General features: G+C 41.3%; 2 protein-coding genes across 3 annotated transcripts; one reads left to right on the top strand and one right to left on the bottom strand.

Moving 5' to 3' along the window:
* Positions 1-2,019: 2,019 nt before the first annotated feature.
* Positions 2,020-8,307, bottom strand: LOC139607221 (endonuclease domain-containing 1 protein-like). Of its 2 annotated transcripts, none has more exons than XM_071459946.1 (5): positions 8,197-8,307; positions 3,983-4,071; positions 3,786-3,900; positions 3,377-3,551; positions 2,020-2,691 (listed from the first exon to the last, which is right to left on the bottom strand). In XM_071459946.1, exons 1-5 carry the CDS (start codon positions 8,209-8,211, stop codon positions 2,219-2,221), a joined length of 867 nt encoding a protein of 288 aa, XP_071316047.1. In that variant the 5' UTR covers positions 8,212-8,307; the 3' UTR covers positions 2,020-2,218. The 2 variants fall into 2 exon arrangements, with proteins under 2 accessions (XP_071316047.1, XP_071316039.1); XM_071459938.1 differs by lacking the exon at positions 8,197-8,307 and adding an exon at positions 4,162-4,364.
* A 148-nt stretch (positions 8,308-8,455) lies between these two features.
* LOC139607209 (uncharacterized) lies at positions 8,456-12,653 on the top strand. Its single transcript, XM_071459931.1, has 4 exons — positions 8,456-8,587; positions 8,676-8,756; positions 9,389-9,573; positions 9,757-12,653. The coding sequence occupies exons 1-4, from the start codon at positions 8,500-8,502 to the stop codon at positions 10,636-10,638; spliced, it is 1,236 nt and encodes a 411-aa protein (XP_071316032.1). The 5' UTR covers positions 8,456-8,499; the 3' UTR covers positions 10,639-12,653.
* The last annotated feature ends 2,645 nt before the right edge of the window (positions 12,654-15,298 follow it).

The following is a 15,298-nucleotide window of genomic DNA, read 5'->3' as shown; positions in this document are numbered from 1 at the left end:
TTAGTTTTATCTTAGTGTTCCTAATAATCTGCCATCTGAGGTCAGTGCTCAGATAACTGCAGGATGGTGCAGCCAGCAGAGGAGGCTACTGCCTTTGCAGAGGAGAGTTTAGAGCTCAGCGTGGTCACGGCTCCTCGCTGTCGGCTGCACGCGGAGAAACATGAGTCACACTGAGAACTGTCAACACAGCAAATTAACCAAACTCAACAAAGATATTTTGCCTTGTGAACCACAGCTAATGTGCAAACTGTGAACAGATGAACTACAATTTAATTTAGGGTCTTAAAATCAAATATACTAAATCTGTAATAATTTTATGATGTAATGTCCTTTGTGATTGTGTGAACCCCACAAAATGAGGTGGTGAAAGATGGGAACTTAATTATATTCAGAGTTTGTCCTTTGGGCTTCAGTCATTTTCTAAACTTATTAACAAAGAGGCAGGAAAGTAAAGGTCAAAACACTGCTTGGGTGCCTTTGAGCAAGGCACTGGATCCTCAGCAGCAGTTTTATGGGCAACAGCAGCACAAAGATCTTTGTGTTTGCTCGTCTGTCCCCTGATGGATAAAGGTGTAAAATGAGATTAATCAAGCTGAGCTCAGCAGGCGACTCCTGCTGCTTCAGGCCTCCAGAGATCATCTTCATTAAAACGTCCCTGAGCTCTGGAGGCAGCAGAGGGGTTGGTTTGATTTTAACTCTGTCAGCACACTGATGCTGAAATATCAACCCCTTTTATCTGCAGAAGGAAAAATGTTGGTGGTGAACACACCCAGAGCAAATTACCTCCTGTGTTAGTGTTCTTTTGGTCTGTGTTCCTTGGTTCTTGGAGGTTCCTTGGTTCCAATGAAGGGGAAAGTGTAACACAACAATCATAATTTAGATAACTGTCATTCAGTCAGCTCCATAAATAGTTTTCCCAGTTTGGTGTGAAAGAACTCGACTGGTCTACACAGAGTCAACCTCAACCTCTTCCAACACCTGTGGGATGAACTGGAGCACAGACAGAGCTCACCACCCGACGTCAGTGCTGGACCTCACTGAGATCTTGTGTCTGCATAGGAACAAATCAAATATGTGACAACTAATGTATCATCCTGGACATACAGAGTCATCATTGGGTTCTTGGTCACCTCAGTTTGGTTGGACGACAGACTCTAGGAAGAGTCCTGGTGGTTTTATACCTTTGTCCTGGTCTATGAATCACTACAAATTTACTGAGAGTTCCTTGGACTTGAGATATTGAGTTTAGATCAATGGGCATTTTAACCAGGGACTGACTGACTTATTTTCCTTCTTGTCAAATAATAATCATTATATGTCATTCAAATATGCTATAGCATTGCATATTAGTAATCTTATTATTATTGATAATATTTTAATGATTAATTGAAACACTTTAAAGTCTGATCAGTGAATGTAGGCGAAATGAATGAATGATAAATCGAGGTAAACACTGTTTCAGATTCAGGACCCAAAACCAGAAAGAACTCTTTAGACTGTAAACCTCATAACTACCAGTTATTAGTGTAAGACATACACACACATACACACACACACACACACACACACACAATAACTGCATAGCAAATAACATTATGTTCTGTAATTATAGGCTATGAATTTTTCCTACATTTACATTTTTCTGCTCTGTTATCTTCTGAATTGGGGAGATGTTTACTACAATTTACAAGCCACTGGAAAAAAGCATATTCCAGTTGAAAAGCAAATGTTGTAAGTATGTTTTTCTCTTTGCCTATTTCAGGAAGCTGGTAGTTTAAATTCTTCCTTTCTTCATGTCAAAGTGTCCTCAGGCAAGGCCCTTATTTCTTCCCTATGATCACCACCTTTCATCTCAGCTCTGTCACCGTCAGTGTGTGTGTGAAACATTGTTAATTTACCACAATGACTCTGATAGTCTGACAGACTTTGTGTGAACACACTGCACACTGTGTTGATTGTCACATAATTGTTTGTTAATGTGTTAATGCCTTTAGTATTAATGGAAAAATACACAATTCATCAGTTTGTGCTTTTTATTTCTCAATTTGTGCTGGACTGTGAATATAAACAATACATTGGTTGAACTGAAACATACATCATGTATGTGGAAAAATTACTTTTAATGATTAAAGTTCCCATATTTTACCCTTCTCTTGTGTTTTATTTTGAAGTGTCGATCTCCATCAGAAGATATATTTGTGGTTTAAAGAACCAAAAACTAGAGCTTTAAGAGGATTAGCACTGTTACTATTAACATTCGGTAAAACGAAGGGACAACACTTGCACAATCGCCTTCAGGTCCGCTGCTGGTTGGTTCATTGCAGTTGTCAGAAAAAAGTTCATTTACTTCTGGTTTGACTTTTTTAAAGAAGTTTTTGAGGCTGTCCAGGGAGCACTCCTGCACCTCGCTGTCTGTATTCTGTGCTGTTGCAGCACCGCTCTTAAAGGGTTTATCATTGTTGTCCACGCAGCAGTAGGCATGCCACAAGTACTCAGGGATGTTGACACGTGTGACATTTTGCTTAGTAACCCAATTTGAAGAGGGAATCGCACCAACCAGAACATAGGCTTTTTTGCAATCCTTGAAAGTGTCCTTGAGTTTATTCTCATAGTTTTTCCAGGAACCTTTGTTCAGGGCAGCGTTCTGGGGAACCACGTTGGTCAGGGTAAAAGTGGCTTTGCGGCCAAGATCTGTAAAAACGTAATACAGTCAATAAATTAGACAAGAAGTAAACTTACATTTTGTGGATGTGAAAAGGGAGTTTGGAAGAAGTTTGGATGTACATGGTGGATGGATCAGAGAGTTAGAGATAGATCAGTGCCAATGTTCCTTGAGACAAAATCTAATGTGGTGGGAAATTTTTTAAAAATCAGACACATTAATGGTCATCAGATCTATGACTCTTTGATTTGGCGCTGATCCAGATGATCTGATCTCACAGTCGTGCAGGATTGTTTGGCATAGGTGGGGGTTCGCGCTCGACTGACTGCCATTCTACTTTACATCTACGTTTACCAGCCTGCAGCCCTTTTCCTCTCTGTCCTCTCTGGTGCACAAGATGTGTGCTGAAATGGAAGACTGCGACACCACAAGTAGACTGTGTATCATGACAGCTGCACACATTTACATCTTTGTGCATGAGATTATCAACACAGGAACCCACTCATAGAATAACAGCTTTGTGGTGCATTCTGCCACTAGTAGTCGAAAACACACATTTAATTCAGAACAATTGTTAAATACACAAAAACATGAATATATGGGAATATTTTGGTTTTTTTTTTTCTGATCTCTGATCTTTGGCTTGTGGCTATATGCTCACACAGTTGATGAACAATCAAACAAACAGCAATGTCCAGCTCTAGACTTCCTTACCTGCATGGTGTCCATTGGGGTTGAGGTGACCACGGTTGTATCCTGTTTTATTTTGAAGACCAACGTAGTCCGCATTAACCGCCTGCCTCTCTCCTATTGATGTTATATCGATGTTATGCTTGTACCTCAAAATTTTATCAGTCATCATGCTTTTTTCCCAGGACTGGTTTACCAGCTACAAGGCAGAAGATTCACATCAGTAAAAAAGCAGATTTAAACCTCAACTAGTCGTGTTATTGAGCCCAATGCAAGCAATCGTGTAATTTAATTAAAATGATTTGATTTTTTGCTTTTTTTTTTGCTCCCCCTTTTTTAAAATTAAAGAGAGGACACATTCTAATGTAGTTTCCATTATCTTGCCTTTTGAATTGTGTATTTGAACATGCATGTATGAACATGTGTGGTGTACCTGAGGCTCTACAAACCACTGAGTCTCCCGGCCCCAATTATTATTCTTCTCAAATATATAAGCAGAGTAGACAGGAATTCGGTTGGCAGTGTCGTACAGTGTGGCAAAGTAGTACCTGTTTGTGCAAAGATTAAATAAGAAACGTTCAAATTGAACTTTGATTCAGATTTGACTAATTGAAAGGAGTTGTGTCTTACTTGTTTTTAAAATTCTGGCAGATGTTGACGTGGTGTCTGGAAGCCTCCAGCTGTGGCGTAACGTTTTTGTAGAAGTACTCATTGCACACCTGCACAAAGGAGAAAACAGTGACAATGTGAACCACTTACTTACAGGTTTTCCATATACGTTTTTGAATGCAGTGAAACAGAACAAGAACCTCGAAATTTTGCACAACATGTGCATGGACGGAGAAGATGAGTAAAAGAAGACCGCAAACAGTTACCAAGCCCTGCATTATGAACAAAACCCCGTATCACGATCTTTTGTTGGCACCAATAAGACAGTACAGAAGGAAACAGGAAGCATATGTTAAACAGGGTAATGTGTGGTAACAATGCAGCTGCTACATGAAGGCGGGAACAACTCTGTCTGTCTTATATAGAGTAATTAGAGGAAGTAACTCATTGTGTTTTAACAAACATGAGCTTATATGGTCAAAGGCTATAGTTGATGCTCCCTGAGCTAAATAGCTGTACGGCCATCTGCACATTAATTTTAAGAGTTCTATAATTCAAGGTATAACATGACTATTTAGAGAGTAAAATGTAAAACTATGACTAATGCAAAATGTAAATTAAGTAGTGAGTAATAAGTGTAATTGAGTAATGAGCAGTAATAAGGAGACATATGAAAGTAAAACATGAAAATTGTAAAACATGACAATAAGTACATGTAGATCACAATGAGTATAACTTGCTAAATACGTCAGCCTCAGTTTAGACGTCCTGTGTCACCACTCCTTCACACCCTTATTTTTAATGTTTCCTGTCCTTTGTCTGTCACTACTTAGAATTGGGTGTCACTGTGATCAGATGTATTTTTGCCATCTTGAAAATATGTTTTTTGTTCCTCTTTCAATCTAAGTGACGAGGTTTTAATGGGTTTTATCAGAAAGTGCAGCTGTAAGACAAGAACAATGACATGTTGCAACCATATTTGTTTCCATATTTCATTTACAATTGCAGGTTTATTGAAACAATATACAGTGGTCTGAGACTTTTGGATTCTACTTTATATATTATTAACATATACTGGCAGGCTATGGGATAGATATATATTTACATACGTTTACAATAAACATACATACATAAACATGCATATTTACGGTCTGGACATATATGTCAATATTTAAATTATACCAGTTTTTTTTTATTAATCACCACAGAAATTGTCTTCTGTCTTTAGTCTGTTGAGTCTTCAGTTAAATTTGACAGCAAAGACCTGACAAACTGAGTCTGAGGTGTCCAAAAGTTAACAACATGGTCTTCCCTCTGGCGCCATCCTCTGGACAGGACAGGCTTTACTTTTATTTTTTTATGTCGCTGGCCTCCATATCACGGTTCAGCTCTCTGTAATGAACTCCACAGTCCCACTGGGCCACTGCAGATGTTCAGTCTTATTACAGTTTTGCACCTGGTGCCTTGGAGGATGATTCTCAAAGTTAGAAGTCTCTGGAAGTTTATTTCCATGCTGTGGTCTGTCTATGCAGACACGTGCACGGGTAGACCTCAGCTGGTGCTCAAGCACCTGCCCTTTGGTCTCTGACCAGATAAGTGCTGTTTTTACAAGACACTTTTTCAATGTCTTTTTCTAATTTTATATTTAAGTTTTTTTAATTTGGCCTCTGGTTCTCATCTAAAAACGTGTTGAATCTGTTGAAATGAATTTCTGAATTTCTGCCAGACCCATGAGCCCTGGCCCGTCCCTCTTCAGCTCCCCTCAGCCTCCACAGTTAACGTCCACAGACCCAGAGCTCTGCAGAGCAGCACTTCTCACTGAGCTGCCTTCAGTGGTGACAACCAGGTGAGGACATTGTCTGTCCTACGACTCGGTAATGTTTGTCACTGTTGTGAAATTAAAACTACTATTAAAACAGCTTAATATGGACACTCTCACTCAGACAACAGCCTCCATTAAGTTTAAAAACAAGACTAGACCTGAGGTCTATCTGTGCACGTGTCTGCATCCATATGAAGTCAGAGGAGCCTTTCAAAGCCAAAGTAATGAAACTAATCTGATCAGACCACCTTAACATACTACAACCACAGACGCTGAGTGTGTCCTGGTCACCTTAAATCACATCATGGCAGACCCGGCCTTTGTTGTCGGTCTTATCTCCTGTGAATTTCCCTGCCTGCTTATTGACAAAGGCAGCCAAATACACTCCCACTTCATTATGGAGAGCAGTGACATCAGCTGGTCGGTGGGTTACCAGGATACCTGGAGAGAGACTCGGCCATCCAATTAAAACACAAGAAGAAGAAGAAAAAAACAGGCTCCAGATCAGCAGCAGATAATTGTTTTCAGCCAGAGCTGCTGCTGTTGCTTCAGTCAGTCTGCTGACACAAGGAGAAACAGACCAACAACCACAACCAGCGTCACAGGGTGAGTCAATTAATAAAACTGATGGTGTGAGGTGATAAAGCTGTAGCTTCACTTTAGACGCAATGCAAATATTTTAGGTGTTGCTATGCTTATTTAGAGCTTTCTCAACATGAATGTTTAAGTCTATTATTAGTCAAATGGTTCTTTAGAGCATTTCTTTATTTAACAGGGGAGGTCATGTGACAACATAATGAAACTGTTCAGCTGTTGTGAAGTTAAAAAGGAAAAGAAAGAAGAAAATAATTTTAAAAAAAAAAACAATAAGAAATAATGCTGGATTTATTTTGTTCAAATTAACATTACAGCTCTTTTTTTAACTGAGGGTCATTACATCAAACTAGAGTTAGAATTTGTTTTTGTACAGGTTTAAAAGAATATTATTAATTTGCAGACATGCATGTCCAGTTTTTATGATACTATACGCTCACATTTGGATGTTGCTGAACGTGTAACAGTATTTACAGTTAAGTATGAGCCACTGGGTCATGAATCTGGTGCTTCCAGGGAACTTTCAAAGGAACAAAGGAAGTAAAAATGTGATAAAATCCCTGACTTTCAATGTGCTGAAATGGGCCTTTTTTTACCCCTGGAGACACATAGGTTACTTTAAACAAAAGCTTATATGACTCACACACGAACCAAAACATTGATAAAGCCATAGACGTAGATTTCGGGGGGGACACAGGGGACATGGCCCCCGTCACTGTTTAAAACATGTGCATTTAAAACACATCAGGTGCAGGCAGGTTGATAACCAGGGTGGAGCGTGAGGGGAAAGGACGGCTTCTCCCAAAAAAGTCTCAAAACCACGTATAATGTGAGTCACTTGGAAACGTTTAATTTTAGAAATATTGTTTGCTAGCTGTCTTATTTTAAGGTAACAACCTCATTTTATTTTTAAGGTAATACTGCCCACCTGTAAAAAGCTTGCAAGCTAAGATAGTGGCAGACAAGGTAACGCAGCAGTAGCTTTGCAGCGAAACAAAACGTATGGTTGGGCTATTTAAATGTTTACAACATAGTATTATGTTTCATTAAAAATAACTTCAGTACAACTGTTTCAGTGAAACTTGGTATGATTACACAATTCTTCCATCTGTCAGAGGAAAGTGTGAAATTATTATTTTGATAATCTGCATTTTCTAAATATGAAGTAGTATGTTATAATTAATTGAGAGTTTGTCATTTAATTATCATTAATTAACTACATAAATTATTGGAGAGGCATTGGTTTTAGTGTTCTCAATCAGTTGAAATTTAATTGATTGAGAAACTGACTTGTGCCGCCCACCTGAGAGATGCCGGTAACTCCATCAAGCAATCCCTGAGTAATGGGTTTTTTTCACTGACAGTTGTCTTCCAGGTAGTTTTCCTCTCAGGGTATGTACACATACTGCTCTCTCTTCACGAACCTTAGCCCCCAGTCACATCTCGCCTCATTTTAACTCCTCATTAGCTGAACTGTGTGGCTGGAGGAGCCTGTCCTGAGGGGCCGCTCCGCCTGGCAGACACAGATCCGGGCTGAGCGCCGCACACACTGCGCATGCGGCTCTGAGGCGATGCCGCTCGGCTGGTGGTGCAGGTCCCTGCCAGCTGGCCACCGGAGCTCCGCCGTGCTCGTTGCTGTAATCGCGGTGTTTGTCACCGACGTTAGGCTGTGTTGTGCAGCTACTGACAAACACAAGATGCGGTTGTAGTTGTCGTTGGGCGTAATGAGCTGCGGCACCGGTATACGAGCAGCAAACGGCGGGTAGTCGTGCTCACTAGCTGCGGCTAGCAAGCTAACGTTTAGCTTTTCTTTTTTTACCTCTTCGGCCGTCATGTTTGTTCCGTCCCCTGCTGTGCACTCTCTAGTTTGCTGCGGTGTTTCTTCTCCCCGTGGGGCGGGAATAACCGACAGTTAGAGCCCCCAGCAGCCCGACGGCATGACCCCCTCACAGTGAGCTAGCAGGCTGCTATTAGCGGCTAATCTAGCCGGCGATGCTAGCAGCAGCATCCGTCCACGCCGCCTGCAGCTGAAGTCATGTCCGTCCCATGGAGCTGAAGTGTTTCTCGGCTTGCCAAAGATGACGGGCCGCGTTTCTGTGCCTCTGTCTGCAGGAGGCGGAACATGGAAGCCGAGGAAGAGTGGAACAAAGACCTGAGTGCCCACAAACTGCTGGATAAAAAGGTGCTCCGCAGGCAGGATGGAAGGACTGGTAAGGCCGGGGTTTGTCATGACAGTCACCCTTCCAAGCAGCCGTAAGAGTTTGTTACGTTTACAGCAAGGTGACCTCTCATCTCCAGGTATAGCGGGGACCCTGCACGGCCTGTTGAAAACCCAGAACACACTGCTGATTCAGTCCATTGCCCGCTCAGAATGTGCTGGTGAGTGAAACCCTAGTTTACACCTGAATCCAGGAAATGCTGCTAGATCTGATGGCTTAGATGGTGCAGGTAGAGTGACTGCCAGCATAAAGAGGTCTAATGCAGCATCCTGATAACTGAGGCAGACTGCTGGAAAGAATGATTACACTGGAAAAGCCCCAGTTTGTACCTTTTAATGCATATTGTTCATGTCACATCAGTTTATCTCAAAGAGGGATCTCTGGCACTGTTTGCAAAAGCTAGATGCTGCTCCAAAATCCTCAAATGCCCCTCTAGCATGATTTTCATAATATTAATTAATTCTGGAATATTATCATCAAGTTATTGACTGTATTTGATTTGTAAAGACATGATCTTGGTATAAAATGACTGACTAGTGTAAGACACACCTTTTTAAGCTATTGTATCTGAATTTACATAAAGAATATGAAAAGGTGAGTCCAGTGTCATCACTGATAACTGCAATATCAGGTTTTGTTCACAAAAAATCAATTAAGTAGACAGCTTTTTTTTATTTTGGCTCCTTTCCAAAGTTGGCTAAACTTTTTTTTTTTCCCCCAAAAGGGTCAAATACTGTAACTTCCGACAGATGTCTCTGATATTTGGTTCTGATGTGTCCTCCCTTGTCCCAGGCTCCTGTCCAAATCTCATGATGAGTAGGAGCGAGCACGCCGATGCAAGGCCCGTCCCCGTGGCCCTCACCCCCCAGCTCCCCCCCAGAGCTCACCGGCCCCTCTGTGTGTCGGTCTCCTCCGACAGCAGCGGACGCTTCAAAGCTCTGGAGACGCAGGAGTGGAAGAACAACCTCAAAGCTCAGGTACAACAGTTTAAAGAAATGAAATGCCAGAAATAAAGAAAGTTTACAGAAAGGTTTACAATCCCAATCCATTCAGTGTCTTGCTTGTTTACAAGAAGGTCACTTGGCCATCCAGAGGCTCCCAGGGTGAAGAGTTCTGGGTTCTATGGGAGACTGGATGTCAGATGTGTGTGTTTGTTGCAGATGGAGCAGGCCCACAGTGCAGGAGCAGCCAGCAGCACAGGCTCTCTGGAGCGAGCGTCTCTGTTCTGCGCCTCAGCTTCCACCACAGCGTCCAGCTCCGGCCTGTCCAGTCCAGTGGAGATCCTCAACAAGAGCAAATCCTCCAGCCGCTTCTCTCTCTTCTCTCCGCCCTGGAACAGCAGCTCTGAGTCCGACTCCAACCCTCCGTCCCGTTCGGGTTCCAAGAAGTTGCGCAACTACAGCAGGAGAGCCGCCACGGGGCCGGCAGGCGCCCGGGGCCCCGATACACCTGAGCCAAAACCTAGCGGCCCTGAACACTTCCAGTACTCTGAACCCGTCATCTCCAAGGTGACGGACTACATCTATGTTGGCAACCTGAATGCGGCATACAACGGTCGCACCCTGTGTCGCAACAACATCGACAGCATCATTGATATGAGTTGTGTGCCGGGAGAACCAGGGCCCAGCCTCAGCCTCATACCCTGCACCTGCTCCCGCGGAACCCGCCACAGCTGGTCCCGCCTCAAGGTGGACATCGGAGACGTGCCGGGCGCTCTGGGCGACGGGCCGGCTCTGAAGCAGCGCTGCTTCGAGGACATCAATGAGTGCATTGACGCCTCCACTGAGAAGAAGAAGCGCGTCCTGGTCCACTGTCGGGACGGGTTCTCCCTGGCACCGACGTGTATCATCCAGTACCTGATGGTGAAGCAGAACATGAGGCTGATCGCCGCCTACGAGCTGCTGAGGGCCAAGTACCCGGTCAACATCAGGGAGTGCCACCAAAATGTGCTGGTGAGCCTGGAGAGGGCGCTGCGGCCCGGGGGCAACGTTGACCCTGAGTGCTTCAAACAGGCCATCTCCCGCAAAGTGGCTTGGACCTGACTCAATTTCCCATCATGCCCGGCTGCTGCTCCAGGCTCTCATTATTCCACCACCCTCCCATGGTATTAGATATGTTCCTTAAGGGCAGCTGTACTTTCCCCTGTAGACTGGTCAACTGGATATTATCGTCCCCACTTGAGTTCAGTGGTTGTGAAACTTATGAATTTGATGTGTTTCCTCTTCAAACCTGTAAATGTGACCTACCTGTGATGCCCCCCTCCCCCCTCACAGAACAGGATACGCAATAGACTTCACTATAATGTATACAGCTTCTTGGTATAACGATGTAATAGTGTTGGCTGTATAGTTGATATAGTCCTGCTTCAGTTCTGTGCCATGCCGTCGTGGTGGTGTTTTATATCAGGGGAATTTCTTAACGGGAGATCTCAGGAGATAATTGATGTCATTCCAGTACAGGGTGGGAAATTACTCATTAGACTAGTCCCGGTTCACACCTGGAAACAAAATGCATCTTGGTGAGCTGTGTGGCACATAGGGTTTGGCAATATATTGAAAGAGTTGGAAAGAGTTTAGAAAAACGCGAGGGTAGTCATCCTGCCACCAAACCCTAGTCGAGATTTGAAATAACTCAGATAAAGTTATTTAAATATACACAGTGGACTTTTCTTCAAACACAGCTGTTTGGTTGTTTTTCATCAAATGAAGTACGGTTCACATGTACTAGAATTTTGCATTACCTTGCATTCCCCCGTCCTTGTACATATGCAAGTTGAGCATGAGAAAACAATTTCTCCATAGCACCACGGAGCACCTTTAACTGAATACATAAAGTGAGTTATTAAACAGCCTAAACTTCCTTTCTGTACAGAAGCCGAGAAAGGCCACACTTGCAAATATTTTTTTATCCCTTTATCTCGAGATAACTGAGTTTTGTTACATCGAGATAATGGAATAATTATCCCGTTACCTTGTGAAAAGATAATTTTCCCCTTATAATATCTCATTATCTTGAGATGACAGGATTAAAAAAAATTGCATATTACATATCCATATTTGTGGCTTTATTACTAATAAAACTGTTTTACAAGCATTTTAATTCTACCCACAGATTTAAAACTAATTTTAATGTGAAAGTGAAATCAAAACACAAAGGGGCCACTCGAGATGCATTTTAGAAATATCTCTAATCCCAGAAGTGAATTGAGATACGTTTCATATAGACTTTGACAAAGAGCTGACAATGAAGCAAGTGACTGGCCATCGTGTGTTTGGAGGCCTGTATTTCTTCCTTAATAATCTGTTTTGCTGATTAAAATGGTTGTTTGAATGTAGTAGCCAGTGTAGTTGGTGGGTTAAAAAAAAAAAGTTTGTTTCCAACCCTGTTGAAACAAAGCTGCAACTCTGAAGATCAGAGGATGTACATGTGATTTTGTCACCATTGGATCTATCACCACTGACTGGATTTCATTACTGATTAATCTGCTTTTATTGCAAGAGGGAACTTTGCACACGGACACACGTTTTAAATCTGAACTGCTTCTGTTGTTTGTGACCTTTTCACGCTGTTTTTTGTGTGTTTTCCGAGGTCATAGGTACCCGACCTCTCCTCTGTGAGGAAGACTGTTGACCCGTTTTCAGCCACAGTTTGTTTGGTTAAATCTCTCTGGTGGTGCTCAGACTGTGGCTTTGTGAATTTGAACTTCAGTGTATGCAGTGAAGCTGGGTGATGTGCATCTCTGTGGATTATCAGTATTAGTGTGTCGGTGCCACTGAACTGCGATTCAGGGTTTACGCTGCAAGAGATGATTTTGCACTACACACGGGGTTGCCTAAATGCAAGTGTTGCCTTTTATTTTAATATTGATTTATTTTATTTTACTGTCAGCTATGAGTTTGCCAGTTACCATGTTTACATGCTCAACATTATAAACAGATTAAGGTAATGGTTCAGTTAAAGTGTTTACATGGTTCACACTACTGTATTCCCTGAGTTTACATCTGTTTGTTGTGGAGGGCCGTTATTAAAACACTACAAGTTTTAGTCTCAGCATGAAGCTTTGTTCAGTATCTTGTACTTTTCTGAATACAAAATTTCAGATAAAGGTTTCACCATTCAACCCCAAAATATTCCACTTACGGTGATATAAAACCCAAAATCATCAGTCACATTGGAGATAGTTTTTCAATATCTGCCTTTATAAATGACCTAAAAAAATTCATCATGTAATAGTTTCGGCACCTATGCCAACATCAGGTGAACAATAGGTTTGGAAACTCGCGCTACAGTCACAGTTCAGGTGTCCGAACACAGTTCAGACAGGAAAGATGACAGATATTTAAAAATGTAAGTTTTTCAACTTGTAGGATGCTGTTTTTAGCTCGCTAGTCAGGTAAGCTCCATCAGGTTGTGCTCCAACTATATCTTTACTGTTTCTGGGGTCACTGCGGATCTAATAAAAAAAAAAAAAAAAAAAAAAAAAAAATCAATGTAAGAGCTACAGGTTTGGTTGTAGTTTGCTCATAGTCCATGTTAGCTAGTTAATGCTAGCTGAAGCTAGATTAGCTAATGGTTTGCGCCCTCAATCGATGTTGTACAAAACTGTGTCATCAAAACTGACAGTAACTTTGTTTAGTGCAAAACGTGAACCAGACACATTAGTCCCCTCTAAGGTTACTCTCAGATTTACTGTGAATTTGTAGCTACTGAAGTTTAGTTATGGTTAAGCAACAGTTTGATTAATCAGCTAAAGGTTTGCTTCAGGCTCATGCTCATGGTCCAGTCCAGTGGGTAAAATAGACCCCCTGAACTGAAGGCATTTTTAGCACAAAGAATAAACCAGGAAGATGTTAGCCTTTGGCTGGATTTTCCTAAACCTAAGTACTCCAATAGACACTTCTTAGCTCTAAACTTGTCAGCTAGTAAAGTCTGAGACTCCCCCAAAACTTGCCAGCTCTGAAGGCAAGGCAAGGCAAGGCATCTGTATTTATATAGTGCATTTCATACCAAGGCAACTCAATGTGCTTTACATAAAGACAAAAAAGAACAGCATAAAACAGCATAAAAACAAAAGAAAACACAGAGTTAAAACACTGAACACTGAAGCTGTGTTGTCAAACCAGAAAGTAACTGATTTTTTTAGCATAAAACATGAGCCAAACCGATATTAACCCACTCTGATTTTTTTTCTCTAACTGTATTAGTTCAACAGCAACACTTTGACTCTAAGTGTGCTGGATAGCAAAGTCTCTTTCTGGTTAAGTAACAGCTAATGGTTCGGTTTAGCGATCAAAACTTTAGTTCTGATCAGCTAATGCTTTGCCTCCCAATCAATCAATGAAAAAACTCCTTGTACAAATCCTGTCGTGCTCTGAACCTCGGCACTCCTGAAGTATAAATCAGACTGATATTAACCCAATGTTGAATTCTTTTAGTTCAATAGAGACACATTTTCTCTATATTTGTTAGTGACTAAAAGTTTTATTAGATAGTCAAGTTCGGCTGCTGTTAAATAACAGTTCAACAGTTTTGTTAAATTAAGTTTATCATCGTCTGAAGTTTGAAGTTGTGTTGTCAAAGCTGAGGAATTATTTTTGAGTACAAAACATGAACAGCACAGATATTTGCACACTGTTAGATTTAGAGATAGATTTTTCATTAGCTAGTAGGCTAAAGTTTAGTCCTGAATCAGTAACAGTTCAATTAAGGAGCGAAAAGTTAATGTTAAGTTTTGTGGTTAAAGTTTTGATTCTGATTGGTTAATGGTTTGTGACTTGTCCAATCAATTTTCTGTATGATTTTTGTATGATTAGCACAACGCATAGCCACTGTAAATACATTAGAGTAAAGACAAATCGAGCTAAGACAAGTGTCCAAAATCAAACTCAAACTGTCAATAAAAACCATGCAAATATTAAAATTATTAAAAAGGGCAAACGGTAACGTCTAAGTGGCATCCACATTATGCCTGGAAGCACAATGAGGGCATTTTATATCATTTTTGTTGTATTTTTCATGTTTAAATTTAAGTTCATGGGCAGCCCCAGTGGGAATCAGCTGTACAGGACAGTTTTAACAACATTAACCCTGCAGCACAGTTCAGTCTTGACGTGAGCGGAGTGGTAGGACTGGAAACTAAAAGTATGGTGCCTTCATCTGAAGTCGTCTCGTGACCGTACGGTGACATTTGCACACTTTGTAAGACTTTAACTTCTCTCAGTATGTTGTAAAATGTTTAATATTTTTGATGTTTTATTTTGGGCAAAAGTATGAACATGACATTTGTGTAAAGTGGTCCTTGCTGTAATATATTTGCTAGCCTTCAGTGTACAGTACTGGTGTTTTACTAATGCAGGTGGTGATGAGACTGAAGAAGATCATATATCTCTTGAAGGATGTTTTAATGCTCATATTGTAGTAGACATATTTTGGTTTATCCCTTATTCTAAATGCTCCAAGTCAAAGTCATCCTATCCAACTGAATAGGTTTTCTTACTCGTTCTCTCAGGTGATTTCTCAGTGGGCCAGAATGTTCTCAATGAATATGATGTTCAGAAATGTGAAGCGATGTATTTCTCATGTCATGTTTCTTAAGTCAGATATAATTTGTACTGTTGAAATATTAAAGTAAAATATGTACTTAACGGTTGTTTTGGTTAGTTGTGGTTCAAGGCTTCCCCGTCCGCTGTCTTATCATCACTG

This window comes from Trachinotus anak, unplaced genomic scaffold (assembly GCF_046630095.1).
Source record: "Trachinotus anak isolate AG129_WGS33_773 ecotype Australia unplaced genomic scaffold, CSIRO_AGI_Tana_v1 ptg000002l, whole genome shotgun sequence".
Lineage (NCBI taxonomy): Eukaryota > Metazoa > Chordata > Actinopteri > Carangiformes > Carangidae > Trachinotus > Trachinotus anak.
This window is presented reverse-complemented; position numbering and strand designations above follow the sequence as displayed.